The sequence below is a fragment of the Dermacentor variabilis genome, chromosome 10 (assembly GCF_050947875.1).
Source record: "Dermacentor variabilis isolate Ectoservices chromosome 10, ASM5094787v1, whole genome shotgun sequence".
NCBI classification, from domain to species: Eukaryota; Metazoa; Arthropoda; class Arachnida; order Ixodida; family Ixodidae; genus Dermacentor; species Dermacentor variabilis.
In genome coordinates, this window is record NC_134577.1 from 46,539,528 (window position 1) to 46,554,449 (window position 14,922).

At 45.3% G+C, this 14,922-nt stretch overlaps 1 protein-coding gene across 1 annotated transcript in view; it reads left to right on the forward strand.

The window, feature by feature from the left end:
• Nucleotides 1-14,922, forward strand: part of LOC142560472 (alpha-N-acetylglucosaminidase-like) — a 41,565-nt gene that overhangs the window by 20,913 nt on the left and 5,730 nt on the right. Inside the window, exons 12-18 of the mRNA XM_075672616.1 lie at nt 548-632; nt 4,688-4,837; nt 6,505-6,647; nt 7,358-7,430; nt 8,694-8,786; nt 9,826-9,917; nt 13,743-13,847. Of these exons, the coding sequence (XP_075528731.1) occupies nt 548-632; nt 4,688-4,837; nt 6,505-6,647; nt 7,358-7,430; nt 8,694-8,786; nt 9,826-9,917; nt 13,743-13,847 (741 nt within the window). The remainder of the gene's footprint in view (nt 1-547; nt 633-4,687; nt 4,838-6,504; nt 6,648-7,357; nt 7,431-8,693; nt 8,787-9,825; nt 9,918-13,742; nt 13,848-14,922) is intronic.

Below are 14,922 nucleotides of genomic sequence, written 5' to 3' on the forward strand. Positions count from 1 at the left end.
GCGTTGCCACATAAGAGATGTTATGTCAAGTTATATTTGAAAGTTCTTGCATATCGCTTCTATTTTACCAATGCCGTTACTGCCGTTCAAGTAGCACACAAATACCACATAGCGCTACCGCACACAGCTACCACACTGCTCGTGTGGTAGCTGTGCGTACCGCCCGTCGCATAATGTACCAGGTATACCATGACAGATACGGTAGCGTTAACGGCAGGGCAGCGGTGCTACTATACCGTCATACACATCGCGTTGGGTATTACAGAGCTTTAGCACAGCGCCGTTCCGTTACGGCTGGTGTCACTGCTACTGACAAAAGAAGCATGCGCGAGCGCAGGTGTGCCAGGTGCATGCGCAGCTTAGCTATAGCATAGCCGCAGCGGTAACGATGGAGCGGTAGCGGTATGCCGAAACTCTCTGCTTGTCATGAAAGCCACCTATCAATTGGACCCGTAGCACAAAAAATGGCCCGCTCTTGTTAGGGTGCCACTAGCTAGTTTGCTAGCACGGAGCGCTTCACTCAGTGCTTCGCTTTTCCACTTTCTAGGGTGATGCAAGGCTGGCTGTTCATCAACGACCCTTTCTATTGGACGCCAAAGAGGGCGGAGGCTCTGCTGACCAGTGTGCCTCAGGTAAAGCAATGATGCCGTCACCGACCGGCTTCATTCGCGATTCATTGTGGCATATCCAAAATGGTTTCCCTGAGGAATAAATTGAGCATTTAAAGCAGACAATGCTGACTTTAAGGTCCCGCTTCTGAGAGATAAGAATTTCCGCACATCATTGTATGCAGTTCCTACTGTTAGCATCCACTTTGTTGCTGTCCACGTAGTATACGGTGTAAAGAGGGCTGGGGATGACTTTTCTTTCGTTTACATTCTTTCGTTTACAGCATAAGCTGTTATGGGCTCATTGCAATAGCCGTTTCAGTTGGCGATGTTGTCCCCCGCCGCCGTCGCTGTCCGTCGGATCTATCGCCGGGCTCCTACCCACTATGGGGGACTCCCAAATTCGAAGTTTGAGCGCAGCTCTATATGTGTTTTTATTTCGCGTTATATTGAGGCAAATAATTTGAAAGAGACATGTAGCAGAGTCTGCAATCGGCGAAAATCTGATCTGCAGGTCAAGCGCGTCGGCTTTCATAGGTGACTCCTCGAAGATTCCAGTGTAATCGCTGGTGCCGCATGGCTTCCTGGAAATACTACACAATTCGCGTCGCGCATACAATCAGATTACAAAATAATCCCAAGCCAATCGCAAGCCATGACAATCGAAACAAGCGCGAACAAGACCAAAGGAAGCAAGCCAAACAAGCGCGAGCGAGAACTGACGCGAGCAGACGATAGTACGAAATCAGCGGTCCGGCTCAGACCAGATACGAGTACGCATCGAGCGATCGGGCGGGTACGCATGAAACCAGCTTCCCGACCGCACGTCACTGAAGGAGCGACTCTCATTGGTCTCCGCCGTCCGCGGCTCGCGTCTTTCAGCTGCCGCTCCGCGTTCTCTCTTTCATTTTCGCTGTTGTGTTCGTTTGCTCGGTTGCGCCGCCGCCGCCGCTCACCGCAGGAACGGGGCATTAAGAGCTGCGCTCTAAAAAGCCACAGGCTGGCGCCATACATAGATGAAATATATGTACAGCATACCTGATTAAATCAAGCAGGCTAGGTGACGGTTCGTCACAACCCCTTTTCAAAATGAATATCTAAAGCTAATCGCTCCTTAGGATACTTGAAGATAAATTTTTCGCTTGCACCTGTTTTATTAAAACGACTGCTGTACACAACATACGTCCGCCCACAATTAGAATATGCCTCATCCGTTTGGGATCCTCCTCAGATCACATTAATTAACGAAATCGAATCAGTGCAATATCGCTCTGTTTGCTTCATCTTAGCTAACTACCATCGCACTGCTAGTGTTACATTAATGAAGAGTACCCTTCAAATGCCATTATTATCTCTTCGCAGAAAGGAATCACGCATTTCCCTTTTTCATAATATCTACTACCACAACGCATCTCTTCACCCTTTTGGATCCACCCTGCGCCTTATTCGGCTCGTCGTGATCACGCACATAAAGTTAACGTACCCCGTCATAGCACCGTCACAATCATTCCTTCCTAGGACTTCAGTCGACTGGAATAATCAACCTAAATCATTAGTAAGCATCAGTGATCCCACTCTTTTTAAGAATGCACTAATCAACATAAAAAATAATGTATGGTGGCAAATGGCATAATAACGCACTTATTCGTGAACATTGTCTGCTTGCTAAAGTGTACTCTTTCTGTATTTTCATATTATGTAAGTCTCTGTTATGGTTGTTATGAATGCATTACTAGTTTTTTCATATCGCTTTTGTTCCCTGCACTGTGAATTCCTAGAACTAAACTAATCCGATATTTTTTACTCTTGGAATGTATTCTCGCCTTTCCCCTCTGCAATGTGCAACTATGTACCTTAAATAAATAAATAAATAAATAAATAAATAAATCATCATCATAATCATCATCATTATTAGCACCGTATCGTGCCACTTGTCACGCGATGTGAGATGCGCGCCGCGTATCGTCGATACGTACGAACTTTGCATTTCATTTTCGTATTATTACACCAGGTCGCACGCCATGTAGCAGTTGCATAGGTAGCGGTACAAGGTTGTTTGGTTTTCCTATCATGTATGTGGCTCCTGCCCACCTTGGGGGATTGGCCTAAAAATGAATAGAATGTCTTGAGGAAGAAAAAGAAGATTAAGCAGATACTTATAAATGCCAGAATAAAAAAAAAATGTATAGCATACCTGATTAGATCAAGCAGGCTAGGTGACTGTCACCGCCCGTTTCAGAGGACATGCCGATAAATCATCATCATCGTCATAGTCATCACCATCAGCAGCAGCAGCATCCAAACGTGCCACTCGCCACGCGATGTGACATGCGCACCGCGTAGCGTCGACGCATGCAAAATTTGCATTGCAGTTGCATGTGACACGTGGCAGTTGCATGTAGCTGGACCTGGTTACTTCAAGCAGGCTAGGTGACTGTTTGTCGCCGCCCGTATCAAAGGGTATGCCACTAAATAATCATAATCATCATCATCATTGTATCGCGTCACAGGTCAAGGCACCTGTGCTTACACTTCGGTCTACCCAATGGCGCGTCCTCGCAAGCTATAGAACCGCTGCTGAAGAAGCGAATCGTGAAATCCTAGAACTCACACGGTAACGACCAGGCAACGTCAGGCTTAGCAGACCGCAGTGCAGAGAGCATCACAAGCAGTAGCTTCCAGTCGACGCCGGGTGGACAAGTTAGATCATTCGCGCGAGGACGACGCTAAGAGACTTAGCCGCAAAGACGCTCTATTGCGTGCTGCTGAAAATAGAGCTCCTATATGGAGACGTTACTCCAGCTTACGCTGTGACTGGGCTGGGTATGATGCGCAGGCCTGTGACTTTCTTGTGAGGAGTGACTTATTAGCTTCGTGCTATGCATTAATGGCCTTAAGAAGTGGCCGGTACGCGTGATGGCAGGAAAAAAGAACACTATCTTTCCGCAGCCTGAACTTAACATTTGCAGCATGCACGTAATACATGCGACCGACATGTTTTATTAGATTGCTGACTGCAGATGCAAATTGCGTTGAAATTAAGGTTTTCCACGCGACACGCCCCCTGTAAACATTTTACGCCAACCGCATGTTATAGTAATGCTAAAGTATATTACCCGTTTTGTCAACTTATGCAACACGCATATAATACGAATTTTATATGTCGCCTTGAAAAAGACAAGTCCACTTGTCGAAACGTTGGTTCCCGCTTTTACCTTGTTCTCGTTTTGTTCATCGTCACGCATTTTATCACTTACTGACGCGTTAAGAAAATCAATGATCTTATTTCTGGTCTCCTACAACTGTTTGTCGGCTAGTAATGTTTTGTCAGTAGTGACTACCGCATTTTGTCACGTAATGATCGTGCTTTTCTTTTTTTTTTTTTTTTTGTGGATACGAATGCGAGCTCGCGGGTGCGATAAGTACGCGGGCGAAATTCCCGAGAGAACGTTCTCGATGCCCAATAGAAAAACGAGCGGCCGTGAATCGGGGTTCTCACGCCAGTAATTTTAAGCTCAAAGGAAGCTTTTCAGACAGCACTTATCTTTGTGACAAGAGCACAGTTTCTAAACAAGCAGAAACTGCAAGTGCGCTTTATTTGCTAAACTATGAGCTAAAGGTAACTACTGCTAAAAGCTGTCAGGTTACATCATCAGGTTACGTAGCGAAATTGTGCACGTTTTGTTCGCAGTTTTCGTGCTGCCGGCAGTTTTTTGTTGCTGGATTCGGATAACGTTAAGCGCATGCGCGCTGTGTGCACTTATATGGTAGAATAGGTCCGAAAAAAAAAAAAAGATGGCGGAAACCTCATCTCGGCTGCCACGAGCAATAATCACCACTGGGCTGATCAAGCAGACGACAGTCGCTATGTACAACAATTTTTGCTGGTACGATGATTACTCGACGAAAAGAAATTCTATTATTCGATGGCAATTGTGAGGGGAGCGAACATTGTGCGAGTAAATGCGGTATGTAAAAAAAATTTGTCGTCGACGCTACAGTAAAGTGCGAGTAAGAAACTCAGCAAACGCGCCGACTTGAAGGCAAAGCCGACTTGCTGAACTCTTGTGCGTTCGCAGGGAAGAATGTTAATCCTCGACTTGAGCTCCGAGCGGCAGCCCGCATACGAGCGGTTGTCCATGTTCTACGGCCAGCCATTCATCTGGAACATGCTGCTCAATTACGGAGGTGTTCTGGGAATGTACGGCTCGCTGAAATCCGTGAACGAGGTAAGTTCGCACATTACGTTATTCTGGTTACATTTTGTGGTAAAACGAGGTTCATGTATACACCTTCAGGGACAACATTCTAACATCAAGTAGACAGATATTGCGTCGCAATATGTATAAGACAACGTAAAGATGGCAGGCATGACGGAGAGAAGAGACAGTGAGTTAACAATTTTATAGAATTCAGCCTTATCCTATTGCCGCATTAGTAAAGTGCGCGGGTATGCTAATAGATGAATGTTGGTTAGCAAAGCTTAGTGAAAGGACTTATCGGCTATTATAGAAGATTCTTGATGTCCGCCGTTTCTGCGAGTTTTTGCTAGTAACAATACAACCTTCTCTCTAATGTAACACTCGCACAATAATTGGAGCAAGTCGCCGCAGAAACAACCGGTGTCCACACTTCCTCTGGATTTTGTCAGCTTGCTTTAAAAACGGCAATGCCGAAAAAAAAAAAAAACAAGTGACAATTTCAGCCAAAGGGCGCAGCATTGACAGTGACAGCAAGGTACAAATTTGTACTTGGTGTTTTTTAACTGTACACGGGTGCGACATGTTACGTAGCAACGCGGCACGCGAGACGACTCCTGCTGTGTAGGAGGAACATCGCCCTGGCAGCTGCCAGGCGTCTCACAACGCTGGCTTGACGAGCCCGTGGCACGTCGCAGGCGTCTCGCACCTCGGTTGTGCACGAGATGTGACCGCCAGCGTTCGTCAGCGCCCAGCGAAATATGAGATAACGTTAGCTTGACGTGCACTTCCCTTGACGCTCAGTGCAGCTGCATGCGAACAGCAGCTCAGCGGGTACGCTATATGTGTTCTTGTATAGGGGTGCGCGCACAAAGCTCACGCCAGCAGCGCAAGGCAGAACCCTGCTGCCTTGGCTCGGCCACCGAGGCTGTTGAGCGTAGCGTCGAGTTCGCGTCGACTTCGCGTCGACTTCGCTTCGTCGTTGTTGCAGCCAAAGGCGCTAACCTAACCTAACCTAATCTAACCTAACATAACCTAACCTGACCTCACCTTAAGAACCTGTAACCGTGCGCGCACTAGTCGCGCATGCGCCGTCGGGCGAAACGTACAGTACGACAACGGCGGCGCCGACGGCGTTTTTGCGCCCCGAGGGTCCGTGTGATTGCTGTCGCGATAAAATATGTGCATGCACTTTGGAAAGACGCCCGTTCGTAGACGTCAAAATCGGAGTCTATAAACTGTGTACTTTACCAATCCTACAGCCTCACGGAATGAAACGCGTCGGTTATAACTAATGCGTGTGCAAGACTAACTAGCCGAACAATTTATTTCTCTTAATATACGCGCACTTTCATATTCGCAGTCTCCAGTTTGTGTTACGTCGGCGTAGTTTTGGCTCTGATGCTTAGATCAGAGTTCGTGCCACCTTTCGCGACCATGTACGTAATCAGCGTGACGTCACACTCTAGAGTCACTGCGCTTACTGTGTGCTCTACTTTAAAACTTCGCTTTCGCGTTTCGTTTCGCGAGTATGTTACAGCCACTTCTAAGTTACACGTTCACGCAGTACTTTCTTCGCCAATGCGTGAACTTCGGCGATTCACATGGGCTCCGTAAGACAGCAGAATTGTCTCACAGGGAAAGCGTGTATGTGACCTTATTCTGCATGACGTCTACAAATGCGATGTGCACTTTAGGGTCCCTTCGTTGCCCGGAAAGCAAACGACTCCACTATGGCCGGGACCGGCCTGACACCGGAAGGTATCAATCAGAATGATGTGATGTTTGAGTTCATGAATGAGAATGCCTGGAGATCGTCACCCGTCAACATCAGTGAATGGTGAGAACTATGCTTTTTGGTTTCACTTGTGCCCGCATGCTCTTCGAAATTCCTGATATATTATGCTTACATTTCACGCAACATCAACGTTTTGGCAGGCAAGACTGATCTTATTTTAAAACGAAGACTGGCTTGTTTGAATAGCAGCGCATAGGAATTTGAATTTTGCTGCGTGACTACATTTTGTCCACAGCAACTAGCTATATTTGCAAGAGTAATTTACATGCTTTTAAAAAATTGAAGTGCCTTGAATAATTTGTACATTTAGGAGAGCACGATATGCTTCAGCACAAGCATAGCGACGTGCTACTAAAGAGATTTAGTACGCATGCTGTGAGCTCTGTTTCACAATTTATCCGCACGGAATGCATAGGAAGTCTGTCAACTTTGCATGCTTACCGCACGAGTATTAAAAAAAGGCGTGAAATTACAAGAACCTGTATGGAAATTGCTATGACATTTTGTTATTGCATAACAATTTTACATATGGGAGAATTTGCTTCAACGTTCGGGTAGTGCTGTGCACAGCTATATTTGGCCAACATGACACTCAACGAGGCCCCAAAATACAAATTTTTTGCGTGATCTGATTGATGTCGTTAAGTCTAAAGAACAGCGTTTTCCAACGGAGTTGTGCGTCATAGATGGAACTGCGCAAGTCGAGTGTGGTTCAAAAATAAAACATGTCAGTTCTGGTATTTATTTTGCAGGATAGAAAACTATGCATTAAGAAGATATGGCAAGGAAAACGTTAACGCCACTTCTGCATGGAGGCACCTTGCGGTGAGACACTTTCGCTTCAGCTGGGCGTTGTTTATTCTATTTTTTTCTTTTTGGTAATCTAATGTTGTTGAATCCTGTTGGTAATTTGTGTAACAGTGCACATTTGCCATTAAGCGCAGATGAGTTTTATGTATGCACTAAAGGGTTAGCCTATAGTTTTAGCTATTGCGCAAACTTACACCATTCAACGAGCTAGGAACAGGCACGTCCAAGCCGCGCATGTGCGGAGTACTGGAACCAAGTCACGCTTGATGCTGGCCGAAAATTCAGAAAATTTGGCACGACGCATCACTGTATGCAAAGTGAACTGCACGCGAATATATTTGGCGCCGCATTTTTAAGCGTAACCTGTCGCTATGACCAAGTCATCATGTCTCCGACAGTTCAGCATATTTCCGAATAACTCGTGCTATACCGTTCGGTTCATTTCATGTAGCCGCAGCAAAAAAAAAAAAAAAAAAGAGAACCATCATAGTGTACCACCAGTTTAATGCGAAGTGTTATTAGGAAGATCCATCCCAGAGCTTCTTCGTATGGCGGGCCAGATATTACAGTTTAATTCCGACGACGACTAAGTAGTGCCAGTAAGCAAAGCTCGGTTTTGCATAATGAAACAAGACTTGCAGTTTCGCCTAAAGGGTGAAGCATTGGTAGCGATGGCAGTGTATTAGAACACAAAATTGGGTTCGTAGTTTTATAGCCTGTTTGAGTTCCAGTGTGGCTTACTGCTTGAAATTCTACAAAGGTAATTTAGTGATACAGCTAAACTTATTTCCGCCTTTAGTGTCCCTATAAGCCGGTTTGTCCGCAATGGATGATGAAAATACCTAGAAGAGGCCAAATAGCAGTAAATATGCCTTAACAGAGCTTGTTCATTCAGCCCTTTTTATGCGCGCGTTTCTGTTAGCTTGCCGTAACCGTTACGCCAAGAACGAAGTATTTGAAATTCCAGTTCTTTAACCAACCTTCTTTAGTTCTCTGGGTTATATTACGTGTTTTATCCTCTATTGGCCACAACAGGATATCTTCGCTTCAACGTACCATCTTTTCCTATCTCACTTATTTCTCGGTCTGTATGGCTAAACGTACGCGCGGAAGGATTGCTAGGAAAACAAGTATGATGCCACACTGAACATGTAACATTCATTACGTGTTGCAACGAAGCCTTTGTCTACAAAACAGGGCTGAATCGTTCAATTGGAGCTACCTCAGGTGACTTTCGTCAAGGGCTATGTATATGTTCGCTGTGTCGTTTGATTTCAGGAAAGCGTTTACGACTTGGATCCAGCCACTCTGGTAAAGGATCACGGCCAGTACACGCTTGTAGTGCGACCGTCGCTTCACCTAAAGAATAAGGTGAGGTTTGTTTTCATGTATGCTCTGGAAATGGCGTGTAACAATCTGAGCGAGCAGCAGCATACTTCTGTATGCCCAGAATGACTTCTCGATTTACATTCGTTTGAGCAATCGTAATTACTCTCGACATACGGCTTCGAAGCACATGAATTTGGTATTAAGATGTTCTAGTTGCCATTATGGCACGAGTTTCAGAACAGACATCAGATGAGAAACATGCCGCATTTGTAAAATAACGCTGAAACACAATGCTTTCAACTTTTAAGCGAAGTACGCTGGTATGTGCGCGCCACCGGTGTTAAAAGGAGTTTTTGTCGCCATATAGAAACAATTGAGAACAACGTACTATACTTCTCACATGACTTTGCTACCATATCATGAGAAGCCGACGAACAAAGACGCCAATGAAAACATAGAGGGAATTACTTGTACTTCCTAATTGAAAATAAAGAAATTATAAATTAATGGAATTGAAAGTGGGTGAAAAAACAACTTGCCGCAGGTCGGGAACGACCCCACGTCTTCGCATTACGCGTTCGATGCTCTACCAATTGAGATACCGCGGCGCCGTCTTCCCATCCACTTTCTGGGGTATTTATGTGTTACTGCTAGAACTAACCTTGGGAGTGTTAGCCAGGGTTAGCAATGTTAGCAATGCGAAGAAATGGGATCGTTCCTCACCTGCGGCAAGTTGTTTCTTCATCCGCTTTCATTGGCGTTAATTTATCATTTCTTTAATTCAATTATAGTAAGTACAAGTAATTTCCCCTATATTGTCCTTGGCGTCTTTGTTCGTTGGCTTCTCATGACACGATTAATAAAAATCGGGCCCCTCGCTTAAACCCCTTCATTCTCGTTCATGACTCTACTACCGTTCTATGTGGCATCATGTGGATGTTACCAGTTGCCGGGAATCTTAACGTATTGCGCCTCTAGGGAATTCTTTCTAGTTATTCGGGGTGTTGTTTTCGGTGACCCCTTATACAATGGGATGCAAAAGGATTGTCTGTCAAAGTTAACCTTCTGCTTCTTCTCGCAGACTTGGTATGATCCCGCAGATGTTTATGCGGCATGGAGAGATCTCCTAAACGCTGCCACGGACCCCGAAATTGCAGAACAAGGAACATTCAGGTAAGAGTAAGGCCTGTTATGAAAGAACCAAATTTGATTAGGTTGCGTGCGCTTTACCGTACTTGTGTAAGCGCTGCGGAACTGCAAAGTCTGGTGCAATGTGCTCATGCAAGCCACCTGCCCAATATGTCTATTAGTGTAATCGCTTCACCACAAATTCATTTACAGAGAGAGAGAGAGAGAGAGAGAGAGAGTATTGCAATGGTGAATTGATGCTAATTTGGGGAAAAGTTTAAGGCGAAGGCAGATTGGGCTAGGTGTGATCACTACGGAAGCTTGACATGGGAAGCTCCATGGTGACTTCAAGTGTCTCTTTGACGCTATCCCTTGACAGTACCCGGTCAGAAACGATGTCAGCGTCTCGTTTACAACAGCTCCCCACGTGCTTTACACTTGTTAGTTTGAAAACGAGCAATAATTAAAAACAACTCGCTAATAATTAAACAAATAACAAGTAATAAGGGACCATTTTAAAGCGAAGCTCTTTCTGCATTTTCCCCTGCTTTGTGGGTAGTGGCTGCCGCCGCCTTGATGGCTGTACAACTCGGGTCATTGTGTTTGCGCAGCTGGGCACATGCCACGGGGTATGTGAACTATGGGTATGGGTATAATATGGGTATGAGACAAGCAGAACAAGACGCAAGAAGTGAAGAAGCCGGCTACAGAGAAGTGAAAACGTCTGCATCAAAAGCAGCCGGGTATGAAGAAAAAGAAAGCTAAATGAACAAAATATTATTAGAGAGCGCATTGACTGCGGATCGACGTAGAAAGGAATAATAAACGAAGTGAAGGCACTTCAGTAAATAACAAAGAAAGCTTCACTTATCACCGATTCCCACATATGCGTGGGCTCCGCCGATGTGTTAATGCGTTCGCATTTTTAGCTACTTCACGCACTTTCCAGGGTCTGTCTGTCTGTCCGTCCGTCCGTCAGTCCGTCCGTCCGTCCGTTTTCCTGCCTACCTGGATTACTGGGTGGTCTGTGGCCGAATCGTTGGCGCGACGGGCTGCTTTGCTGAAGTCACAGGTTTCGAAGCCACCTATCGGTTAACTCGGGTCACTGAGTATGTGCCAACGTGTACATGCGCGACTGTCTTCAACGAAGCTCTTTCACGCCGACATAGGTCACTGTATATGAGGGACTGGGTGGGCGCCGCTGTTGAAGAAACTCTTTGACGCCGACTTGGAGCATTGGGCATGTGCGATTACTGTATGTACTGGCCTTCAGCGAACTTCTCTGATGCCAACTTGGGTCGCTAGGTACGCGCCAGTAGGTGTGTGGTGCTCTTCAATGGGCGTCTTTGATGCCAACTTGGGTTATTAGGTATGTGGCTCCGGAACTCTGCCGCCATACAATGATGAAAAAGATCCCTTAAATTTATCCGAAGCTGAGCGGAATCGAACCTACGTCACAAAGGTTCCTCAAAGACAGCAACCCGACGCAATAGCAGGCTGCCCAACAAATACACTAGGTATAGGCCGTTTTCGAATGAACGCCTGTCTCGTCAACCCTTTAGCGAGCTGCTCCGTGAATGCACTGGGCATGTGCCGCTCTTCGATGAACATCTCGCCAACTCGGGTCACTGAGTATGTGCAACTGAGTGTGCGGCAAGCGAGGGAACCATTCTCAGCGTTCACAGGCACCGGCGCTCCACGCTTGTCTCGGAGTCCACGCGCGCACTTCATGGTAGCGCCACTAGATGGCTCAGCGTGTCCAGAAAGAAGCACGAGAGAGGAGCCCGGTTAACGCCTTTCTCAGCGTTCGCACGCACCGGCGTGCCATGCACTTCGGATGCCCCCCCAGGCTTCGCTGCGGCGACGCTACATGGCGCAGAGTGATATTTGGGAATCGCGCAAGGGTAGTCACTCTGCAGTGCACGTGTCACACCTAACTCGTGTTGACGGTAGCAATTTGTTGTTGGCTATATTGATTCAATGAAAATGCATTACCGTCGACAGCCATCGAGTTATTGTTTCTGCAGAATTTTCTTGTTGTTCGTCGTGGTTAAGGGATAAAGCACCCCAGTAATATAGTACTGTTACTGCATATTCCTCACCATTCTCGTGACCGACTGACAAGAAATGCCGGTCCTTGCGGGGGTGGGAGGTGGTCAGGCTAGCTCTTGGCGGAGGATTCACGCGTTTCTCACGTCAAAGAGTTGGTCTGCTGCCGGGTGGTACTGCTGGTATCTGTCCGGCCTCCTCGACAGGGGGAGCTATGGGCAGGTCGCAGGGTCCTTCTGAAGCGCAGAAGCACGGTATCGGAATCCCGGGATACGTAGGGCTTCCCCCAGTCCCACCTTCTTTTTGATAACGCTAAATAACCTTAAGAGCTTAACCTGGCGCTTATATAATTTTTCATCTTGCCATGCTTAAGCCGGTCAGTTACACCTAGATGGGCGAGTTGTTTTAGCATGAAGACGATGTGACGATCACCATCATGGTGATCGCCATAGTATGACATTATATCACGATCATCGTCTTCGACTGAACGTGGCATACAAGAACAATTATCTGTACAGCATAGGACTTACCACTAACGCATACTGTGATAACTGTCGCAACTTAGAGACAATTGAGCACATATTACTAGAATGCCCAGCGTACCGCGACGAGAGACAATTTTTTGAGCACCAAATGGACATGATTTGCCACGAACCGTTAACGTTACCGGGCATCTTAGGTCCAATGCCCGGCCCTTCAAAACAGCGACGGGTTTTGGATTTATTGTTCAATTACCTGACAGAAATTGGTCAAATAGGAAAGCTTTAAAAATTGCATCCTTCTTATACAAAAGCTTAAATTTCCCCGCCATGTCACCTGTAAATATTAGTATCAGGTCCACTCGGACATTTCATATTTACTTTTATCCTCTTTTTCTCGAACTCTTTTCTGGAATCTTTTAATCCCATTCCCCATCCCTATACAGAGTAGCATGCCAGCAGTTATATACGCGCCGGCAAAATTCTCTGTTTTTCCAATAAAGAGCCCTCTCTCTCTCTCTCTCATCGTATTGCTTAAGCCATTCTATTTGAGCTGTTCGGAGATATACGCTCTTAATGAAGCATAATTACTTTACTACAGTTGCTCGACGTAGAAACTGGCCAACCATGTGACAGTTCACAACCTTCGGTCTCGCAATCGCTCTCGCTCCACTTCTTCGATGTATTTCATTCATTTTGCGTTGCTCATGATGCAATTGGCCGAGTAAAACGTTTGTTACGGGCAAGCACGTGCCTGTTTTCTCGTGTTTAAAACCAAAGGGCACACAATTATTGTCACGTGGGCAAAGTAGGAAGTGCGAGGGTTAATATGTGTCGCTGCAAATTATCACATTTCTTTTGTTAATCGTCTGCCCGAGCCATTTCGAGGCTTAAAAACTCAGAATAGAGCGTTTACATTATACAACATGCCGGAGATATTTAGTGGTAGTGCTGCATGAAGTGAGCCACAAAGCATTGTTCGGGGACAAATGCCGGAAATTCCAACGCCGAAATGTGCGCAGTACTTGAAAGTGTTTCAAACAGCTCACCCTAAGAAGCAGAAGTGGCATCGGTGAAACATCAGTGTGGTTGGGTAAATAGGTAAGCTGTAACAAAGGAGCGAAACCTCTTTTTTGTGTGTGCTCTACGTGAATGTTGACAGGAGACTAATGCTTCCGCCGGGAGAGAACTGCTGGGTGTGTCCGATTGACTATTAATGATAATTAGGGTGAATATCTTGTTAAATGCTATTGAAACCGCAGGGTAAACTGTTCTTGCTCGTGGAGTTGTAATGAGTTTATAGGAGTGCCCTGTATTTCAATGTGAATGGTACACGCTACAGGTACGACCTCGTTGATGTGACGCGCCAGTCTCTCCAACTGCTTATTGACAACATTTACGTCGAAGTTAGGAACTGCTTTTGGAAGAAAATGAAGAGTGCTCTTGGGTAAGTGTGACAAATAACCGAAACATGCTTGCTGGAACAGCCAAGCTGGTTTATTTAGAGAAGTGTTTCCTGCTAAGTTATGGAGGCAGGAAACAGGATAAGCCCGTACTCTCATTTATTATGCCACAGTTTTAGACTCATTGGTGTTGTATGCTGCGCATTTACGCATATATACTGCGACTGATGTTTAGCCTCTTTAAGAGGAAGCTTTAGTTCGTGTGCTCCTATATAAATACACGTGAAAGGAGAACTCGTTTTCCTCGCCGACCTCTGCACCAAATTTGGCGAAGTTTGTTGCATTTAAAAGAAAAACTTGAAATATAGTGTCTGTTAGTTTCGAATTGCTGTCTTCAATTCTTTTATTAAAAATGGGCAAAAATCTAAAATTTTCAGAAATTGACACTATCAAGTTTACAGCTCTGACTCTGCATTAAAAAAGTGATATCACAAATCTGTGAATTGCGTCTAATAGTATATATAAAGCGGACAAAATTGATATGCTCGACATGAATCTAAAGAAAGCTGGTAATATGGAAATACAGCTTTTGCAGAACCCTTGTACACAACGTAACACATTCACGTAAGATATAAAATGACATGTCGAGACATGTCGAGTTTGTCCGCTTTCAATGATCTAACGGATGCCGTTCACAGGATCGTGATATCTGTTTTTGGTGCAGAGTTATTAATTTGTAAACTTCGTGCTTCTATTTCTTTCAGACTTGCAAAATTTTGAAAATGTTTTGAACAAAATTCAGGCCCTAAATCGAAATTCCGCTTCCAACAATCACTAGAACTTAACTTTCTATCTAAAATGCAACAAATTTCATTAAAATGGGTCCAGGGGTTATCCCAGAAAAACGTTTTTGCGTTTGACATGTATTTGAATAGGCCACGTCGGAGTTGGGCCCGAGCTAAAGCTTCCTCTTAATGCCATCTTACGTACACCCTACGTAATTAATTGGTCCATCGATACCTTATTGCCGCATACATGGCACTATTCGACTAAATCTGGACCTTGCGTTACAGAACACCATACCTTATCAATATATCCTGCTAAAATAGTAAAACCCAT